General features: G+C 46.1%; 2 protein-coding genes across 2 annotated transcripts; one reads left to right on the top strand and one right to left on the bottom strand.

Moving 5' to 3' along the window:
- Positions 1 to 2917: 2917 nt before the first annotated feature.
- Positions 2918 to 17128, top strand: LOC139909269 (uncharacterized). The gene is made up of 4 exons (XM_071896282.2): positions 2918 to 2970; positions 14777 to 14847; positions 16030 to 16246; positions 16518 to 17128. The coding sequence occupies exons 2-4, from the start codon at positions 14830 to 14832 to the stop codon at positions 17027 to 17029; spliced, it is 747 nt and encodes a 248-aa protein (XP_071752383.1). The 5' UTR covers positions 2918 to 2970; positions 14777 to 14829; the 3' UTR covers positions 17030 to 17128.
- Positions 17129 to 19928: 2800 nt separating this feature from the next.
- Positions 19929 to 21626, bottom strand: ptger4c (prostaglandin E receptor 4 (subtype EP4) c). The gene is made up of 2 exons (XM_071896311.2): positions 20766 to 21626; positions 19929 to 20534 (listed from the first exon to the last, which is right to left on the bottom strand). Exons 1-2 carry the CDS (start codon positions 21624 to 21626, stop codon positions 19929 to 19931), a joined length of 1467 nt encoding a protein of 488 aa, XP_071752412.1.
- Positions 21627 to 21983: the final 357 nt, after the last annotated feature.

Here is a 21983-nt window from a genome sequence, read left to right as displayed (position 1 = left end):
AGTGATGGATGATGCAGACACACATCTGAAAAGCACACTCACACCTTAAAAGCCCCAACTGAAGGCCTGACTGCAGCCTGGAGCCACCTGCTTATTTGCCTATTTGATGTGTTTGATGTATTTGATGTGTTCTTATAGGTCACCCATTTGTAATATGTGGAACATAAGAATCTTATCAGCCCAGGTCACCAATGTTGGACTCCTTTATTCTCTCTCTCTCTCTCTCTCTCTCTCTCTCTCTCTCTCTCTCTCTCTCTCTCTCTCTCTCTCTCTCTCTCTCTCTCTCTCTTCCATCTCTCCCTCCTGTTGTTAAAGAGCTCATCCTAATTGTCTGGCGGTACATTCCTGCATGTCATGCACCTCAGCTGTGCGCATTGTTGCCTTGTTGGCCGGTTACTATTTATAGCGCCGCGGCCGAGAAGCAGGGATCCTCCCTGCATTTGTCTCTGCCGTGGCGTGGAAAGTGGGCCCGCAGAGGAGAGCGGCGGAGCTGTTTGCCCAGCCTTTGTGCTCGGCGGGCCGCAGTGTTTGCCCTGCAGGGAGTGCCTCAGCTGGAGGGCCTTTCCGTGTGTCGGAGGGAGCCGGGGTTGGCAGGCAGGTAGGCAGGCAGGTAGGCAGGCAGGTAGGCAGGGTGGGTGGGTGCAGCGGGACGGAGCGGAGCGGGAGAAACCCGCAGGGTGGAGAGAGCCGGGAGAGCCGGGAGAGCTGCCACTGGAGGAGCAGATGTGACCCAGTAAGCAGAGGGTCTGCAGTGTGTCAGAGCCGCGCTGAAGAGTCCATGGATCCCTTCTTCCCTCCTCCTCCCTCCCTCCTTCCCTCACTCACTTTCTCCATCCTTCACCCAGTCTTGACAGTCAACTTGGTGACACAGTGTGTTGAAGAGGCCAGGGCATGACTGTGCAAACCTGAAGGAGGGTGGCACGCATGCACGAGTGTGTGTGTGTGTGTGTGTGTGTGTGTGTGTGTGTGTGTGTGTGTGCGTGCGTGTTTGGGTATAATGTATAGCCTATGTGCGCGCATGGCGTGGGTGTGCATTCACGCATGTGTGTGCGCGTGTGTTTGTGCACATGCGTGTGCCTACATGTGGAATGCAGTAAAACACTCAACGTTTATGAGGCTGGGAGTGTAAACAGTGAGGGGAAGATGTCACCCGTTCTTAAACACCGCCGGATTCTTCCACTGGATCCTCAGCACAATTAAACACGGCAGCCAAACACAGAAAACCGCTGAATGACCGTCCTGTATGACAATTGCCGCCCCCCTCCTTCCCTTCCTCCCCTCTCTCTCTCCCTCCCTCCCTCCCTCCCGAGGAACAAAAAGACATTTGAGCTATGTGGATGGGGAGGAAAAAAAAAAAAATCACAGCACTTTGAACAGCGGCCACCGCGCTCCGGTTTCACAAAGTCTCTGACAGGCGGAGCGGCGTGGTGTTTTTACGCATAGCCTCCAGTCCTGCGGGGCATTGTAGACATTGTTTAGTAGCTGTGTAGTAGACTCCTGAGAAGACATCGGAGCGGCAGAGGCTTTGATAACTGGATACCTGACTCCCCAAGTAAGAGAGAGTTTAACAAACACAAGAGGAGCGTTTGGAGATGCGGACTGTAGCTGCGTAAAGGCGCGACCCGCGGAGTTTTAATGTTTTAGGTTTTGACTGACAGGACCGCGATTTTCAGTTTGAACTTCACATCCAGATTCGCTCACGGCCAGATGACACAGAGAGTTTAGTGAGATTTCGTCATTATAAATGAGGTGAACAGCGGACCGGGTAGGGAGTCCCCGTCTCTCTTGGGAGGTTCTGATATTGTATCAACCGTGGATTAACTTCAATGTTGTGAGACTTCCGCGCAGTGTTATTTACTCATTAACCACAACAAGGTTTGTTTTGGAGGCAAGACTGAACAGGTTACTGGAGGTAAGGAGAGGGGACGTCATGCCTGAAAAACTGGCTTTATTTCATCAAACGATGTTTAGACGTGAGCCACAGAAAGGCAGCACGAGTGACAGATCTTCATTTAAATGAAGTTCTAGGACAAACATTTTGACAGTTCTGTCTGTCAGTCTCTAGCTGTCTGTCGGTCGTTCTCTCTCATTCAGTGTTGCATAGTTTATGTAACCCCAAACATAAAAACCCCTCCCGAATTAGATTTTATATAGGCCAAGTTCTACTTCACAACAGTAAAAGATAAGAGTTGTAAAACGTATTTTTCCTGTCCTGGATAGCTTTGCATACTATTACAAATTCGACCTCTTAAGTCATTTGGTCTCGTATTCAGTCTTAAAATATAGGCTACATTTCTTAAAGCAGGTGAAGAATTTTGCCAGTGGGAGTGGGAAAATCTCACTTATTTCCCATAGAGCTTCACTGGGTTCAGGATTTTTCTAGAAACAAGTGTCAGTATCTTGAAACAAGGCAGAAAGTGTCAGAACATCAAGAGAATGACACTTCAAGAAAATCATGAAAACAACTTGATTTGCAATGAAAACAATCGATATGATCTCAGCCTATTGGCACATTTGTTCACTGGTTCTAAGAAATTCAGACTTGATATATTGGATATTTGTACTGTATATATTCTCATCAGCACACAGCTTAACAGTCTGTATTTGCTATTTACCCATTCTGTTCCTGTGCAGGGTGCTGAGGCTTTGCACGGAGCCCAGACGGGACACCGGCGACAGAAACGTTTTGGCCCGAGCAAAACAGGGAGGAGGCGCCTTTCGCGTTGCACCAGAACACCTCTAGATGGATTTTTCCATGTTTCCTTCAGCCTCGGAGGAAATAGCCTACGCTGAGAAGTTGGAAGCGTACGAATAATGTGTCTTTAAAAAAAAAAAAAAAAAAAAAAAAAAAAGTAACCCATCACAGCGTGTGGACAGCCAGAGACATGACCTGCACCCGCCGAGGATCAAGCGGCTCTCCTGACCTCGCCGGTGCGCGCTTGGACCGGACGGATGCGCACAGGACAGCCGGTAACGCACCATTCATTTTGAATTACCCCGCACTGCATAGACCTATCAGACCCGATGATGACTAATAGAAATGCCCATCCGCTTTCAGTCATAGTCATCTTGAAGAATCTAGTGGGATATCTCTGCATCCCTCTAGTCTCCCTCTGCGCAATATGGCACCGGGTTGCTATGAAAGCATAAGTGATAGTCCCGAGTCGTCATTAGTCACGGCTCTTGTCTTAATGTTTGCTGTGACAACATTGAAATGGCTGTTTGATGTTCCACGGATTTCTTTTCACATCAGTAGCTGTTGCTGAGCTCGAGCTCTCCCTGCTCGCACCTGCCAGCTGTTTTGCCTGACTGCCGGGTCACCGCGACCCACATTGTGTTGTTCTGCGCGGTTTTTATTGGCTCTATTTATTGGTAGTGTTTGTGAAATGTCCGGGGTGGGGGGGCGGGGGGGGGGGGATTTGTTCCTGGTATTTTTATGAAGTGATTTTTATGATTTATGTGTCAAGTCTGAAACAGGCTACACACTCTGGAAATGCGAGTCTCAAATGGAAAAATACATAAATCAAGGTGTAATGTGTGTGTGTGTGTGTGTGTGTGCGTGCGTGCGTGCATGTGTGTGTGTGTGTGTGTTCTCGTTGCTGAAGAGGAAACGGTGGCAGTCAGGAAGTCTTCCAGTGTGACCCTCTGCTGTGGTGGGCTGCAAATCTAAATATCAAAGTGTTGGTCATACTCTCTCTCTCACACACACACACACACACACACACACAGCTGCATCCATTCCCCTGATCTCCATTACCGCTGAGGGGATCAGATGAAGTGTTTTAAGCTTCAGGTGGTCTCATAAGTGTTTGACACGCTGTAAGACGAGCAAATTGCTCTCTGCCTCAGTTGAAACTATGCTGATAATTTCTTCACTGTGGTTTTAATTGACGCCTGTGACGCTGGGTCCAGAGCCGATGCGTTGGCAGTTTTCAGTTTTCAACATTTGCTGCTGTTTCCAAGGTGTGTGTGTTCCGTTTTCCAACTCAGTGTCCGCAGTACTTTCCACCCAAAGTGTGCGTTTTTCCCAGGATTGTCCAGTCAGCGATGAAGAATCTACATGATGCTTACACGCCACCACTGACTCACTTATTTATAGATTAACTCTCTCTACTTGCTCACTCAGTGACTCAGTGGCCCAGTGACTCACTAACGCACGAGAACATATGCACGCACAAGCACACAAACAGGACTTGAAATTACATAGAGGCTCAGTTTGAGGCCAGGATGAAGGCTGCGCACTCACACACATGGGGATGAATCCTGCTTCACTCCAAGCTGTGACGTTTGATCTCTTTCTCCACGTCCTTCTCTGTGTCTCAAAACTGCTACACTGCTGCACTTGAGGAATCTCAGTGCGTGTGCTTGGCTTTAACTGAGACATCTCACACACAAACAGGCTTTTTTACGGCTAAACGCCTAAAAACATGTAATGAAACAACCTAGCTGTGTTGTTCTTTTGAGATCTCAGGTTTGGTCAGAGGTTGAACATGAGAGCGGAGCCTCTACCTCAGGCATGTCGCACTCCCCCGTCAGAGCGCCGCAGCTTTCACTTCCTCCGGTCAAAGGTCGCGAGGTCGGCGGCCCTGTCGAGGGTCAGGTACAGCGGAGCGGCCTGTTCTCTTTAGCAGCAGCCTCCCGATGTGTGGTCTGGTTTGTTTTAACTGGCATGGGGCTTTTTTACGAGAACTAGCGTGCTGTTTGTCGGCGTTATGGGCTTAACTCCTTCTTGCTCTCATATTGTTTTGCATCGCTCCTCTTAGATTCATGGGGTTCAGGTAGTTCATCTGCACCCAGGCTCCTCCAAGAGACCGTAGAAAACACTCGTAATTAAAATGACACTGCAAGTTAACGTTATTGCCATTCAGTTATATGGAAGGATCCTGATGAATGGATTTGCACCCGTAGTGTTCGTCCTCAAAGCTTCTACTTTTAGGGCCAGTGATCTGCTTTACCTCAAAGAATAAGAAATTAATAATCCCTGCTATTAGGCACTTTGTGGATAAAGACCCTAATCTTTAGCAAATGTTTCTCTGGGAGCAGGGGCGGTCTTACCATGAGGCAAAGGTACTGTAGGCGACTGCCTTGGGCCCCCGCAGCCAGAGGGCCCCACAAAAGACAAGAATAGAACTAATGTAAAGTTATTTTCAATCAATTTAAAATAAATGTATTTATTGAAATACATCCCTCTTTTGGTGACAATAAATTATTTCAATCTTGAGTCATGCCCCCCACCCCATCCCCCTATAGTCTCAACTTCTAGTGAGATTTTGCCACTTGACTTTAAGCTCATTTTCCTTGCCACTGCATCAGTAGCTGAGAGAGAAGTTAAAAAAATAAAATAAGCAAAGCTACCCAAGTATATATATAAAAAGGATGGATTAAAAAGCAAGAGAGTTGGGATTCAGGGGGCCTTGCCTTTGCATAGGGCCCCCAAATCACCAAGTCCGCCCCTGTCTGGGAGATTGCATCTTTCTCCTCAAATTTATCAAGCTAATTAACCAAAAACAAAGCTGTCGCTACCTCGTCTTACAACTGAGGACATGAATTGGAAAAAAATGTAGAAAAAACAACAACAAATTGTGCTCTTGAAGACCGATGGATGTTCTAAAACAAAACGTCTTTATTGATATACAAACAACGTGTTTCGGCAGAAAGCCTTTATTACATGACAACAAGAAAGTTGTGTACCAATAAAGTCGACTTTTTCAGAAAACCAGGAACTGAATTTGTTTTTCCTTGCACCATAAATCCTGGACACCCAGAGATTTCTTGATGTGATTAAGCACCGATGATGCAAGTTTCCAGGACCAGGCTTCTCTGCCACCTTCATAGGTTTTTATGAGGCAGCCTCACTCGGGCTAAAGCCTTGGAGTGTAACTTTCTTCAGTGAGAGTTAGTCATTAAAAGGCGGATGGCATCCTCTGGCTCGGCGTCAGATGCGTCTCGGGCCCGGTGTGTAATGCTACTCTGCCTGTTCTGTCCCGGCCCTGATGGAGAGTGTGCAGTGAGAGAGATTGATTATGCAACCTGGAGTGCCACAGGGCAACTTCAATCTGGAAGTGCTTAGAGGACGCGGCGAACCACAGTGATTCCTTCAGGGCAAATTGAAGGAGGCATGATCTGACAAAAAGGAATTTCAATTTGTTAGATGTATTCTTTCAGACAAATGCTTCCCATGCTACTTCTGTTTTTCAGGTCTCGCTTTGTAGCAGGAGACAATCTCGTCTGAGTATGCTGCCGGAATTATTTCTCTGATCTTGAATTGTTTGTTGTCGTCAAGCAGTTTGGCTTCTTTGAGCTCAAACAACTTACATTTAGAACAAAGCGGCACTTAATACTTTTGGAACCACTGATGAAACATAAAGCTAACTCCTGTCCTTATCGCAAGATCTCCCTCTCTTTGAAAATAAAAAAACACTTTTTCTCAAAATAGAGAAGAATGTTAACTAGCCCGGTGCAGTGTTTTGTGTGTGCGAGTGCTTTTTCTGATTCAATAAGCTGTATTCTTCTGAAATTAGCGGGTCAGATTCATTAATCATGGCGTCTGAGGGCCGCTTTGAACTATCAGGCCAGGTCATTAGACTGAGGCTGTCTGGGGCTGCAGCGGGCGACACGGAAACACTTTGGAGGGCGCTGGTTCATCCAGACACAAGACACACTAATGGCCAATGTGTGTGTGTGTATGTGCGTGTGTGTGTGTGTGTGTGTGTGTGTCACTGATGACCACTTTTCTGAGGGCTGCACTCCGGCCCAGTGTGGGCTTAATTTGAAGAAATAACAACATGAGATGGGAGCAAGGAAAGGTCGAGAGGATGGGGGGATGGTGAGGGAAGAGCGATGGGGCGGGCGGACGGGATTTATGTGTGTGTGTGTGTGTGTCGTTATATGTGAAAGGTGAGGGAGGAATCGTGTGGTGGAAATATCACAGTGTCAGCGTTAGAGAGCGTGCGTTTGAGAGGGAAGAGGCAGGAAGTGGAGGAAGAGAAAGAGAGAGAAATAGAGAACTGTCATCCGTTGAATGTTTGTGTTTTCTATTTCTCTTTGTCCCTCTCCAATCTTTCCCTCCGTCCTCTTTGGGGGCTCGTGAGGCGCTGCTGTCCCCCACATAAAGCTGGCGAGTGAAATCCCACCCTCTGATCATCGCTCCGACGCTGCTAAATGTGTTCCCATTTAAGGTGAGGCTCACCCAAGCGCTCTCTGTGTGGCTTCCTTTTTAAAACCATCTTAATCAGGCTGGAATTTGGATTATTAGGGTCAGGGACACTGGGAATTGCCTTAGTGAGAAACACAGTGAGGAGAGAGAGAGAGAGAGAGAGAGAGAGAGAGAGAGAGAGAGAGAGGCGGTGAGGACATACAGACTGATGTGCTGCATCCTGGATCTGGGATTGTCTTTATCTCGCTGCTGAGATGCTCATGGGAAAGCAGGCCCGGTGTAGTGGATGATGGTGTCCTCTCTAATTTCCTTGAAGGAGTCACAAGACACTTAGAAGTCTGCTGAATTGTGCTTTTCTGGTAATTAGCGCCCAACTTTCCAGTGACCCCGCACCTTTAATCTTGCAGAGGTCGTTGTACATTGTGGAAGTTACAGCTGATGTGGAAAATCCTACATCAGTTTCATTATGGTGCTTTACTGTACTAGAATAAAGGAGCGCTGGGAAACCTATCTCTCTCTCTCTCTCTCTCTCTCTTTCTCTTTGTCTCTCCCTTTCTCTCTCTCTCTCCCTCTCTTCCTCTCTCTCGCTCTCTCCCTCTCCCTCCCTCTCTCTCTCTCTGTTTGCAGTTGATGCAGTTGATGATTCATTCAACACAGTTAAACAAAACACTGGTCTGTAGTCTTTATATTAACTCTATTAATATTGTGTAAAAATGCATGTATGCATGCATGCATGTGTTTGTATCTTTCTGACACAATGCCAGCGCAGTTCTCTGTTTACTACATAAATTATCTCAGGATAATTGCAGGACTCTAAACCAGTTTAACTGATGAACTACTGTAAAGCCGTATATATGTTTTTTCTATTCTCCTAATGAATTGTTGATGACAGATAGATGGCAACAATCACATGTTCCGTCACCAACCAGTAACAAGCCAGAGATCCTGGTAGGAGCTGACAACCGGTCTGCACCGCCACCACCAACAACAACAATAATTTATCAAACAAATAGTAATTAGTAAGACATGCAAAAGAACAAAGAAACAATTTGGAAATAACACAATGGGATGTACGATCAGAATATTGTGACGTTTTTGAGACCATTCAGCAGGTTCAGAATGTGTGACACTCGATTTCTGCTTGTGAAATAATGAGGAACAGTGACCTTGATCAGCTAAATCAACATAATGTCATTTAATGATTAAGGTATTCAGAGGATGATGCTGTTAATTCCTCTTTACAGTGTTATTTTAGAGACAGATGTCATTCTGTTGTGTGGCTCTGCTGCAGCATCATCTCTCTCCAGCAGCAGTGATGTTTCACAGTTACAATATCAGTCAAACGGGTTTGGTGGCTTGGATGATGACAAATTCATCTTTTAACAATTCGTCTGTGACACACTCTCTCTCTCTCTCTCTCTCTCTGTCTCTCTTTCTCCCTCACTTCTTCTCCCTCTCTCTGTCTCTTCCTTAACAATGCCATCAGGGCTGCAGCTCCAGGTTAAGGTGTCGGTCACCGATGAAACTTTTACGTCCCTTGCAAATCGTGCTTGTTCTGACCTTACGATCCCGCTGGTTTGACGGCTCGCAGTAACTCTCCACAGAACCTTCTGGCAGGGGCAGAAACTCAAACCTGCACGTGTGAGGGTGTTAATCCACTGCTGCTGTACTTCAAACACATTTTACTCCACTGTGCTTCTTTTATCCCACTGAAGAACCATTAGACAGCTTTCTCCGGATCTCTTCTCTTTGGTGTGGAAAGAAGCTGGCACCCCAGGGTGCAGGGTCAGTGGAGTAAATCACTTAGGTTTATCATCAGGCAAGCAGTAGTGTTTAGTTCAGCTAGGTGCTTTTAATGAGGTCCAGGCTGCAGTCTCTAACCCTATGGGATAAACTTGAATCAGGACCCGTTCCCTCTAATCCACGGCTAGTTCACCCTGCACAATGTGATTTTTGAGTTAAATAATCATCAGAAGACGTCAGATCATCCCTCGTTACCTAATTGGCTCTTTCAGTCCTCTACTCTCCACTGAGATAGCTGATGTGTGGTGAGCGTTCTGACGCAAACTGGCTGCTGTGCATCACCCAGGTGGTGGGTGAGTTGAGTCAACCTGTGAACCTGTCTCTGCCATACTAGCGGTTTTGGAGACAGAAGCCAGCAACAACAGCTTGGAGTCAAACCCAGCCCAGCCCATGTTATTCAGAGTCAGTCACCCTGTGCCTGACGGATTCCACTCAGCCCACTGCGCTTTTTTCTTTTTTTTTTCCTCTCATGCTATACTTTCTGTTATTCCCCTGGAAGAGTCCCAGCTACAGCCAGCTACAGTCCCAGTTGTTGTCAGTCAGTTAATAAAACCTCCTGGTGAGAGAAACCCAGGCGGTGAGGTCATCCAGATTCACTCCTCTCCTCTCCATCTCCTCCCGGCTCTGCGGTGTCCACACCTCTGATTACCCCTGCCCCCTCTGTGTGTGTGTGTGTGTGTGTGAGAGAGAGAGAGAGCGAGAGAGAGAGAGAGAGAGAGAGAGAGAGAGAGAGTGTATACTTTTGTGTTTGTGTGTGAGAGACAGAAAGAGAGTGTGTGTTTCTGTGTGGGAAAGAGGGAGAGAGAAAGTGTGTGAATATGTGTGTGTGTGTGTGTGTGTGTGTGTGTGTGTGTGTGTGTGTGTGTGTGTGTGTGTGGTGGGGGGCCTACCTACCTATCTGAACTGAGGCATGGGACCTGCTATCTGTTTCTCATTTGGCGGCGCTCTGTGGTTTTCCACCGGTGACAGGCCTCCTAAAGAGTGGAAACTGGCACTAACGAGCAATTACATCCTGCCTGCCTGCCAGGGATTATGGGATTACAGACTGACTGAGTTCTCTCTCTCTCTCTCTCTCTCTCTCTCTCTCTCTCTCTCTCTGCGCTTTCATTCTCTCGTTCTCTCGCTTCCCTGTATCTTTCTTATCCTCACCTCTCTTTTTCTCATTCTCTTTCTATCATTCTCTCTCACACACTCCCTCTCCCTCGTCCCCTTTTGTTTTCTTGCAATTATTTCCATTCAATAGTTCTTTGTTTCGCTCTTATTCTTTTTCCCGCTCCTTTTCCCTGTTCTCATTCTGTTGGTCATTCCCCTTATCGTTCAGTTTCTCAGCATCTTTCATTCTTTCTCTTATTCCCTCTCTCTCTCTTTTTCTGTCTCCTCCTCTACCTCTTCTTCCTGTCAGCCTCTTACATGATTGAGACATATTGTAGTTGCACACATCTGCTGAAGGGTGGAACCAGTGGAGTCAGAGAGGGGAAGAGAGCACAAGGGATGAGTTAACACGAGGAAAAAGACATAATGTATATGGAGCTTCTGTGGAAATGAAAAAGATGATAAAGAGGAGGACTGGTTTGACTGATCATATTTGCATTATCATGTTAGTGTCTACGTTTCTGGTGCTTGTTCTGTTAACATATTCAAAGAGGATTTTGACTTCCAGCTGCATATCTTCCACATTATTTTCCAAATATCCATGATAGAGGGTTTCCAACATGCCTTTCCCTGTATGAATGAAGACTTATTTACCTTGTTCAATGGTTGAATGTAGTGTAGACAAAATGTCAAATGGCCCAGGCAGGTTGGTGAAGGTGTTGTTGATTCAGAAAGAAGGGCAATTTAAATTTACACAGATATGAGTATAGAACTACAGCTTAAGCAGTTGAAAAACTGTGTGCTGGCATCGTCCTAAACAGTCTAACTGGCCACCTGTGATGCCATATTAGTTACCCACAAGTCACTAGGTCAGTGACAGGTAAAGCTTTTTAAAATAAGAGCATTTTCTTAACATTAGCAATCCATAACATGAATCCATTTTTTTTTTTTGTGATCAACTTTTTATTGATTTTCACAAAAACATGGGGGGGGAGGGGGGAGGGCAAGACGGTTACCAACAAAGCATTTATATGTTTGAGGTGTAAAGTATTGAGTCCATATCTGGGTATAATGGAGCAGTGAAATATTACATTCACACATATATATATATACATGTATACACACAACTATGAAACATGAATCCATTTTCATAAATCCATTTTTGTCTATAAATTATATAAATGAACTAAGGACAAAAACCAAACTGCAGGCAAGAGTTCAAGCACTCGCCTCAAGACCCTCAAGACTTCTCCTTGTGAGTTATGGCAAGACGACTTTAAACCATTATCAACACCAGTGCACCACAAACTGGGCATCAAAACAGATAACCGTAAATCACAAGACATATGAGTTTTAACACTGCTGTGGATGTACATATGTAGCGGTCCGGAGCACACGAATGTAGAGAAGACATGGTCGTCCTGGGCTTCTCTGGACCTTCGCAGATTTCCCAGTGTCTGGTAGTGATCAGACGACTCTCCCGGTGTTCTGCCTCTCCCTCCTGCGTCTCCTCTTTCACTGCAGGTGTCTTTTATTGAGCCGGCGGTGATTTACTGTACTCTGTTTTTCTCCTCGCTCCTGCAATCAGTGCACCGCGGTAGTGACAGGTTAAAGCTGGAGGTCAGAGCACCTCACGTACACACACACACACACACACACACAGCAGAGAACAGAGCGTCTCTAATGGGAGCCCATTATCGGGGAAGGCACTGAAGAGTTTGGCTTTTAGAGACGGGGGGCGAAACACTGGGAGAGCCCACAGCTTTACTTTGTGAGAGGTTTCATGGAGGCGAAGCTCAGGTCTGAGGATGTAACAGTATAGCCACCTAGATCACTGACAGTAATCAGAAACACATTTAGGTTATGTCGTCTAGATCCCCGTCTTAGCGGAGGTGTGTCTCCATTGGAAATAGCAATCATAATCATATATTAGTGAGGATAACATGTCTGTAAGTAATGAATAGGGAATTATGGCATTGATATTAGATGGTTAGTTTATTTGTCCTTGAGTGGAAATTGGATTGCATGTGCTGGCTGCTCACTCTTGAAAAATGGAATGCATCAGAGTCAGATAAAGAACTGGATAGATAGCAGTCATTTCTGGCAACTCTAAGAAACAGTCACCTCTGGCAGTGATAAGTAAAAACACTTGATATGGAGCATGTTGAACAAACTCCTCTCTGGTTTCAGCCTCAGTCCTTTTTAGTGTACATCGCTGCTCAATGTACAGCATCTGCATACTGGGAATACTGGGAGAGTGAGCTGATGTTGGCCTTTTATTGCTGGCAGCATCGTTTTAAAGCTCTATAATCAAAAGCTGATAGCCTGTTCTTTGGCCTCATAAATCTTAAATGCAAAATTCAGTCTGTCCCGGTACTTAAACTTTTTACTGTATTTGGAATGGCCATGTTCAGCAGGAGAATGGGCTGTGGAAATAGTAGCAAGGCTCTGGCCTCGCGGGTTGTTCTTTCTTAACCCACTTAACTGACTGCGAACAACAAGGGGAGCGCAGAGCACCAACAACACAAATGGGAGGTGACAAGAGCTCCGCTCTCCCTGCTGCAGAAGTCCTGGTTGATGGACAAACCAAAGGCTTTAATCAGCCAAATGAGGAACAAACACATGCTCAGCTCTCTAAACACACATAGAAACACATACTTAGACACAGAATCACAGACACACACACACAAGCAGTAGGTTTGTGGAGCTCTTGAGGTCTGGAGGTCTTCAGGACCAGTGCAGCCCGCCGTCCCACCTCTGTCCCCCTAGCTTTCTCCCTCTCTCAACCCCTCCACCCCCCCCCCCCCCCCTTCCCCACCCCCTCCTCACCCCTGAAAGGGCTGGAGGCGTCGGGTTGTAAACAGCTCCAGAGTGCTGGGGTGAAATGAACCAGCCGACGGGCCCGCACAGACTCCCGGCTCGCTGGGCTAAAAGGGGCTAAACACTCCCAGCTGTGGCATTAAGGACTCAGAACGACACCTCTCCTGGGACCCGCCGGGGATCTGTGGAGGAAGGCCTGCACGCTGCAGCCTAAGACCCCCCCCCCCCCACCCTGCACCCCTCACCCCCCCCCCACCATCCCGCCTCACATTGCTATTAGGTTTTAAATCAGCTTAGAGACAGAGGGAGATGGAGAGCTGAAGCTTGGTTTTAGGTTGCAGCGGTGGTGTGTCCATCTGTCTGAATTATGCTCAGTTTTCTCGATTTCTCTCTGTCTCTCTCTCTCTCTCTCCTCTCGTCCTCTCTTCCCCTCTCCCACACCTCAGTGTTTATAACTCTTCCCTTCTAACTCCGCTTGTGCAACGTCTCTCTCTCTCTCTCTGCCTGTTTCCTCAACTGCATTGCTGGAGCTAAAATATGCAGGATTGCAGAGACGTATCAACAAAACCTTATCGCGCACTGTGAACTGTAACCTTGTCAGTCTTCCATCTCATTGCACCGATAGAATTATTGTGATTTTCTTTGACCGTTAAATAAACATGGTACATTACATACCTATGAGATCTACAAATACTTACATGTATACGTTTACATACCTTACTACTGGCATCCAGTCTCGCTGTAGTTCAGTGCCAAGGCTATCTCCGGCATCTTAGAGGTGACAGATGTTTGTTTCTGTAACTGTGATGTTTGCTTTCCCACTGGAATTATGGTAACTGAATTATATGCCATTTGTTATGATATACTGTATGTTATGTTTCAGTGGTTTTGAGGTATCGTGTGGGCAGAATGCTTCATAAAGCTGTTGTTCATGTCAGAATTGATTTGGTTTGATTTTGACATTTCAGACTGATTCATTGCATTGAGAATCATTTTCTGTGTATTTTTCTCGTACCTCCTAATGTAGTGGGAATTATATACTTGTACTTATACTTATATACTTATATACTTAATTATATGCTTTAAATCCATCAAAGTGTGCTGCCACTGTGCTGCATCATTGTTCCACACCACTTGGGCTCTGCTGCGAAACTGTTATAGCACTGACGCAGGATAGATGCACAGTGGAGGAGCTTCTTCTTCTTCTACTCACATTTTTGGAGCGCCTGATGCCCTGACCCCTCGACGGAGTCTCATGTCTGGGGGCCCGGCGGGGAACCTCGTGACCTCAGGTTATGGGATGTGTTGGCGCTCCAACAGCCAACACAAACCTCCACGCCGCACGTATATAAACATCTCGATCCATAACACTTCTTATCACCTGCTCTGCATCTCTGTGGTTTTTGTCTGGGACCTCCGTGAAGTGCTCTCGCTATGCCTGGTTCCCCCTGCTTGTACCTCTGCCACAGGGATAGCCCTAAAGAATGCCTTTGACAGGTATATCGCGGAGGCGGCCTTTTGTTACCGGACTGGGGCCGTTGTACGGATGTATGAACCGACAAGCCAACACTAGCCACACTAGCTGGCAGCAAACATTGGTCTTTTTACCGAAGCAACAATAAACACGCTGTCCTCGGGCATTGAGGACGTGATTTATGTGACACGTCGGCTTGTTTAGGGGCCCAGGAGGCTGTTTTTGTACAGTATCTGCACTATTGTGAATGTATAGATATCGTGTTGCCCGCATGTTGTGCCTTTAGTTTATGTTATCCTTTTCAAAGCGAGTTCTGGGAGGAGGAGAATTGACAGAGTGAAGCCTTGTTCACCTTCTTACCTTCCTCTTTATCTTCTCTCTCTACCTCTCTCTCTCTCTCTCTCTCCCTCTCTCTCTCTCTCTCTCTCCAGGTGGGACCAGATGGAGGGTTCGGAGGAAGGATAGACAGGACGCGACCTCTGCAATGTCGGCGAGGGCCAAGGTTTGCCACAATCAATCTTACTAACCAACACACCATCCTGCAACCTTCTTCTCCTCCTCTGCTTTCTCCTTCATCATCATCTTCTTCTCCTCCTCCTCCTCCTCGTTCATCTTTGTCTTCTTTTTCTCGTTATTCTCATCCTCTTTCTTATATGAAATCACTATTCCTGCAAATAACCTACCCATATCATTTTTCATCTCGGCTGGACAGACCACTATAAGCCAAAAGGATGAATTATTGGTAGATATAAATTTTTAATGAAGCCCATTCCCACAAGGCCCAGAGCTGAGCTTTCCCAAAACCATGTCAGTGCTGAGGCTATCGGTGCTGAATCATAAGCCAGCGGACAGCGCTCATCTCAGTGCCAACAGGTGTTTTAGAAAGCAATCCTTGGCTCCATGATATCAACACTCAGCCTCCTTCCATTTTGCTCAACATGCATTAATGTCAATCAAGGAAATTCCTCAAAATTTTGCTTCTCTTCGTTCCCCATCATCATTTCATTGGTGGATTGAACTCTCAAGTTATTTCCTTGACAAGGTTTATTATGATACCAAGGGGAAATCATTGTGGCATCGATCAAGTTTATATACATTTCGATTTTGGAAGGCATTTACAAGCAATTTCAATACAGAAACAGAATTACCTTTTTTGTGTGTATGTGTGTGTTTATGTGTATATGTGTGTACACATGTATTTACACTACCAGTCAAAAGTTTGGGCAACTGATTGAATGTACTATGTTTTTCATTATCTTAAAGCCATTTTGATCTAAAGGCTTATGCTTAAATGCTTGAAATTTGTTTTTTTAGACAAATATAAATAGTGAAGTTGATGCCTATGTATGAATTTCTTTCCAAAGCCTTTGCCTTTCATCAAGGCAAAGGGCGACTTTAAAGAATCTAAAATATAAGATAGTTGTTTGATGTTTAACACTTTTTTGGTCAGTGCATAATTCCATTTGTGATATTTCATAGTTAACTATTACTTTACTATTATTCTAAAATGTGGAAAATAGTAAAAATAAAGAAAAATGTGTCCAAACTTTTGACTAGTAGGGTATATGAATTGAGGTATTGTTAATTGCATATGTACGTATGTGTTTGTGTAATGTGTATTTATTGCTATTTGTGTATAAAAAAAAAAACCTTCAGCTGACTCACATGTGAATTCCGTCTATAGGTGCTGCTGTGGGTGTTGGTGTCTCTGCTGCCCCTGGTGGAAGGAGCTCGTATGGGAACACGCAGCGGTCTGACTGGTGCGGGACCAGACTCGGGCCGCGCTGTGGGGCTGCTGGGAGGCCAGGAGGAGCGGCAGCTCCCTGTCACCCTGCCAGAGGTGGTGCAGGACGAGGAGCAGGACGACAGCGACCCGTACTCCACCTGGCACGCTCTACATGGTAGAATAGCTTTTTTAAAGAATAATTTACAGCACATCTGGTTTTTCAGACAGCATTCACAGATTTGGGGGATTTGCTTCACAGCCCAGTAATCCAGATCTATTCATATATGAGTGAAAGTGTGATAGATCATTTTAAATTAAAAGTGAGGTAGAAATAAAAACCACTGCATGATTCATCTCCACCAATCTTTACTCCCATTTTCTCTCTCTCTCTCTCTCTCTCTCTCTCTCTCTCTCCACCACTCTCTCTCTTTCCTCTTCCCTTCCAGACCCTTATGTAACGGACGAGGCGGACGACCATCCCAGTAGCCGCTGGGTGGGGCGCTCCCCGCGCTCCTCCGACCCCTCCGAACCTCAACCCAAGGGATCGCCGAAGAAGAAGAAGAAGAGGAAGAAGAAAGAAAAGGAGGGGGAGAAGGAGAGAGGAAAAGGAGAGAGAAAGGGTAAAGGCAAAAACAGCAGGCAGCCGAAGCAGAGCAGCAGGGACTGTCGTGTGGAGAAGAGGGAGATGCGGGTTCGGGACCTGGGCCTGGGGTTAGACTCAGACGAGATCGTGCTGTTCAAGTTCTGCGTGGGCTCCTGCCAGTCCTCCAGGACCAACTACGACCTGGTGCTGAAGGCGCTGCTGGAGAACGGGTCGCTGCCCCGCCGCACCGCCCGGAAGGTCAGCCACCCCTGCTGCCGGCCCGACCGGTACGAGCCGGTCTCCTTCATGGACGCCCAGACCAAGTGGAAGACCATCCAGTCGCTGTCTGCCGCCAGCTGCATGTGCATGGGCTGAACGACCGCACGAACGAGGGAGAGGGTGACGAAGAGGGGAGGGCGGCTGTCACTCGTCCTGAATAGAGAAGAGTGAAGAAGAGGCTCGGTGTTGAAGAAGGCCTGGATGCGTGGGAGGGCCACAGGGGGGCGCTATGACACACACGGAGCGGGGCCCGGACAGTACAGGGAGGAGCAGGCGTCCCATCAGGGAGGGCATGGAGAGGAAGGGATGGAGGCCACTTGCTCTCTTCCTGCGGTGTCTTTCCTGTTGAGGAGGAAGCGGGCTGGGTGTGACTGGCTTGTTGAGGGCAAAGGTCAAAAAATCAAAGACTGGAGGAAAGGTCGTCAAGAGATCACAGTTTGGATTTACTGTTGCCTCTTCGAAGGATGAATTGTTGTCAGCTGAATAAATGGTTACTAATATAGGTCGGTTATTACTCATAGAAGAGACTCTAAGATGGAATATGACTGTTTTACTTTTATATGAGTAAGTCTATTTCGGCTCAAGAAACGTATGGGAATGATTCAGTTACAGGACAGACGTGTTTGTATTGTGACTCAGACAAAAAAAAAAACGTGACTGACTGGATGTCTTACTGTTACAATCACAAGGAGGCCGACTCTTCCCAAAAAGTTCAATATACATTTTTTCACTTCACAAAAAAACAGGGACATGACATTCTATGTTCAGGTGAACTCAACCAAATGGATGCCATGCATCCTCATGCATTACTGTATAATAGGAAAATATATTTATTTCTGATAAATTATTTATTTATTATTGCTTCATATGAGAGCTGTTTTTATGAACTCTATATTGTAGATGAATATCTATTTATTGCCAAGATTCAGTTTTCATGTTGTTGGTTACTTCTGCTGACATACCTTGTTTGTAAAGGTGCGGATTTTCACATCAGAATGACCAAATGCCTCATATACATGGGCTGAACAACTGATTTGAATAGACTTTGGATTGGATTCAGTTACGTTTCTGATGGATTGATCTTGTGTTTCACAGTGAAACCAAGCACGTTGTCCCAAAGGTCTGATTCCCTCTCACATTTCACCCCAGACAACAGCTCTCACAGTAATAGAGAAGATTTCAGCAACCAATTGACCCTGGTATGATTTTTTGTGATATGTTGATTAATACATTTTCTCGAGAGCACTTCACATAATTGAGTCTGACAGCTGTAATGCATTGTGATTTGTAAGAGGAAAATAAGGGCGTTTGCAAATCTCTAATATTGTGGTTGACACTGGGTCAGGATATCAGCTGTCCCACAGTGGAGTGGAAATCAGAAAATCAGTTGCACATTGCAGCACAAAGCCAAAAGGACCTCAGTTTTTCTCATTTCCAAGTGGAAGTATAGAAACCAAACATGGTTACACACTCCCAGTATCTCACATATACTTCAATATTTTAGGACAATACCAGCAACTGCTATTATCATTATTATTATTATTATTATTATTATTATTATTATTATTATACAAATTTTCCTTTATTTTTGTATGGTATTATCCTCTAATGGAATAAAGTTTTCTAAATATACAATACACCTTGTTTTCATTTTTGTAATTCACAGATGAAGCTTCACATTGTTGAATTCTTGTTCCAACTGACTTGGAACAAGAATGATTTTCTAATACAGCATACATACTGTAAAACAGTATTCCGCTCAAAACTGTGCGTCTGCAGTATGAATGGTGGCGCTTCCTTATGTTGTAGCGCCGCCTACTGGTTGAAAATAAGCAGAGCAAGAAGTGAAGCTGTTGTCACCATATTGGACTGAAGAGGGCATCGTTCTCCTACCCATCAGCCACCGGGCCTGCATCTCCATCAGAACGGGTAAAAACATAGTAGTCAGGAATATGCTTTCAGTGTCATTTCATTGTTTATTAGACACAGCATGGGAGGTATACATGGTGTAAACTGTCCTCAGTGGCTTTTTATTTCCCTCCACAGACTCACCGACACATTCACATGACAGATCATACAGCTTTAACACTGACACCCAGGCGTGTTTTCATTGTTTTATCAGCAAGTGATTTGTTCACTTTGGCCATTCACGAATCGATTACAATTATCAAAATATAATGTGCAAATGTGTAATATAAAACAAGATTTAATACATAATCAATTATGGTACATTCAGTTTTCCCTGCATCATGCAACACTGGTATATGGCACAGAGTAAAATAGCAGCATGTAGAAAAAAACAAAACAAAACACCTTAGTGAATTTGAGTAATGCATCATATTACACAACAAAAAATATAAATATGTCTTTTGCAAAACGTTCTTCAATATCTATATAGATTCACAAAGTGTATCAAACTTGTGTGAAACTCCTAGAATTTCTCACCATGTATTTGTACCCATAGGGTATGATAATACTGTTACACACACTTGGTAACATAACAAGCTTTATCCTCGCCTCTGAATGCCACCTGTGTGCTTTCAGCAGCATTTCCATTTTAGGCCAAATCAGATTCCTCTACACATGTAGCCATTGTAAAGTTTTTACTGCGTGATTGCCAAACTACTGCTGTACCTGCTGTACTATTTGGTTCTACTGTGTGACATTAAAGAAAGCATTTTCTGCAGTACTAGATGCATGACAGCAAATTTTCCAGTGTTAAGAAGTGTTGATCTTTCAGTGACAGTTATTTGCAGTTGACAAGTGTTGATTGGAGTGTTGTTTGTTCATAGAGCTGACGTGGCTCTGGAGCGGCTGTTCAAAACTATCTAAAAGTGTTAAATTAACTGATGAGTGTGGACTGACTAAACACTGGCATAGTGTTGATTTCTACTCAGCTGAATGAACACTGATGATTTGTCTGTGTGCATGAAGCGGGACTCCTGCAGCGGCTGCTGAGATGTTTCTAAATGGGTCTTAGGTGACATCAAGTCCATCAAAGGCATTTCTCTGACTGACAGGAACTCGGTGTGCTAAACGTGCACGTGACAATATCCACTTTTCTGACGTGCGCCGGAGCGCACTTTGCCGAGCGCGCGCCGCTGCGTCCTGGAGACGGCGCCGCCACTGTCGGTTTGGACGCAGCTGTCATTTCCGTCTCAAACTCGAGGACCGCGGTAGGCTCGACGCTGAACGGGTGAAAGTTGACCCGGGCGGCGTCGTAGTCCCACGCTTGTCTCATGGCGAAGTCTGTGAAGGATTTCGTCATGGCGGAAACCTGGTGCTCGACCTCGTTCCTATAGTTGGCTGTGCGTAATGACGCGTAACTGGTGTCGTTGCTGTTTTCGAAAGACGGAGGTGAGTGTTGACCTCCCACCCAGCCGATGTCGTCGTCACGGGCTTCCTTGACCTGGCCGACCACCCGCTTCAGCCTCTCGCAGCCCTTCACCAGCAGGTTCTTCCGGCACAAAATGTACACCCATGGGTCCAGGATGGGGTTGAAAGAGGCGAAGCGGATAGCCAAGAGGTCACTGCGGTAGTCAGGCTTCCCCCCAGAAGAAATGTAAGACGGGTCATACAGCTGGTTCACAAAGATCCGCACCTGTCAGATGGAGGAAAGGGGACAGAGAATGTGTCAGATTACAACTATAACTGGCACTGTAATAAGATCAGACAAAAACTGCAATAAAGTCTGTTAAGATCTTTGACACACATGAATACCCGAAGCATGCTGATATAAGACTAGAATAGAATAGAATAGAATAGAATAGAATAGAATAGAATAGAATAGAATAGAATAACAGGTGCACCTTGTACAGTCTATTTTCCTTACCACTAACGGGATGGAGCAGACCAGGAAAACGATGGTCATGAAGATCAGAAGCCAGAACATCTGGATCTCCGCCGCAGAGGTGACTGACGGCAGCCGAGGGAAGCGGCGCCGTGAGCCGCCCTGCACGCACACCTCCGTCCTGACTATCCTGGTTCTCTGGTTCATCCCCACCAGCGACCTGCACACCGCAAAATTACACAAAACGGTCACCGCAATCAGCACCAGCATCACGCCGCCGTACAGGAAGGAGTAGGAGGCACCGAGCGGATCCATCGCCCTCCAGTCCAGGAAACACCAAGTCCCAGGGAAGTGTCTCACGTGCTGCCCGAAGCCAAAACTCGGCATAATGCACAGCACTATGTTTGCCAGGTACGCGCCCAGGAGCGCAAAGCGCGCCATCGTCCGGTCTATGTGCTGGGAGTAGAAGTACGCGTGGTTTATGGCCAGGTAACGCTCCACAGACATCGCGCACAGGATGGACATCCCGGCCGAGCCGAAGAACAGCATGGAGAAGGAGAAGAAGTGGCAGAGCAGAGCTCCGCCCGGCCAGCGGCTGGCCACATAGGTGGCGATCACCACCGGGCTGGTGAAACAAGTACCCAACAGGTCCGTGATGGCCATCCCGCACACCAGTGTGTAGAAAGTGGTTTCCTTCTGCTCCTTTTTGGAGATACACAGCACAACTATGGCTATGAGGTTCCCCAGGACGCCCACAGCGAACATCGTGGCCGAGGTGACCAGAGACTTGGACTCCAGGCGGAGAGGAGGGAAAGCGCTGTGGTTGTGGCTGAGAGAGAGAGGCGGCAGCGGCTCAGAAACGTTAGTGTCCAATTCACCAGACAAAAGGGTATCGTTGATCATTATTAAAACCAAATGCACCGGGGGAGCCCAAGTTATGGCAACTTTCTTTAATCTTCCGAAAACTAGTATCACAGGAACTACAGAGTTACTCAAAATTAAACGGTCAACAGGAAAAATACGTCCAGAATATCCTACCATTTAGTTCCTAATGTTGGAAGTTTGTGTCTGTGCAGCTTCTGGCAGTGTGTTTGGCTCCCGGTGCGCCCATATGAAGGCGCGTCTGGTTATGTTTACACTCTTTGGCGCTGCGGGTATTTAAGCTGCGCTGCTGATGTCAGGAGAGTGACGTGGTGGCTGCGGGCTCAGTGATCCAGGTTCCTTTAAAAGGTTTAGCCCACGATCGCATTTGTGCAGATC

Source organism: Centroberyx gerrardi, chromosome 13, assembly GCF_048128805.1.
Source record: "Centroberyx gerrardi isolate f3 chromosome 13, fCenGer3.hap1.cur.20231027, whole genome shotgun sequence".
In the NCBI taxonomy this organism is placed as follows: Eukaryota; Metazoa; Chordata; class Actinopteri; order Beryciformes; family Berycidae; genus Centroberyx; species Centroberyx gerrardi.
The sequence above is the reverse complement of the archived record's forward strand: the minus strand, read 5'-3'. Positions and strand labels throughout refer to the sequence as shown.

Excerpts from the sequence above, each read along its gene's own strand:
- ptger4c (XM_071896311.2), bottom strand. The coding sequence starts at position 21,626 with ATGATCAACGATACCCTTTTGTCTGGTGAATTGGACACTAACGTTTCT. Across the intron at positions 20,535-20,765 it reads TCTGCTCCATCCCGTTAGTG|GTGCGGATCTTTGTGAACCA; the intron begins GTAAGGAAAATA and ends TCCATCTGACAG.
- LOC139909269 (XM_071896282.2), top strand. Across the intron at positions 16,247-16,517 it reads CACCTGGCACGCTCTACATG|ACCCTTATGTAACGGACGAG; the intron begins GTAGAATAGCTT and ends CTTCCCTTCCAG.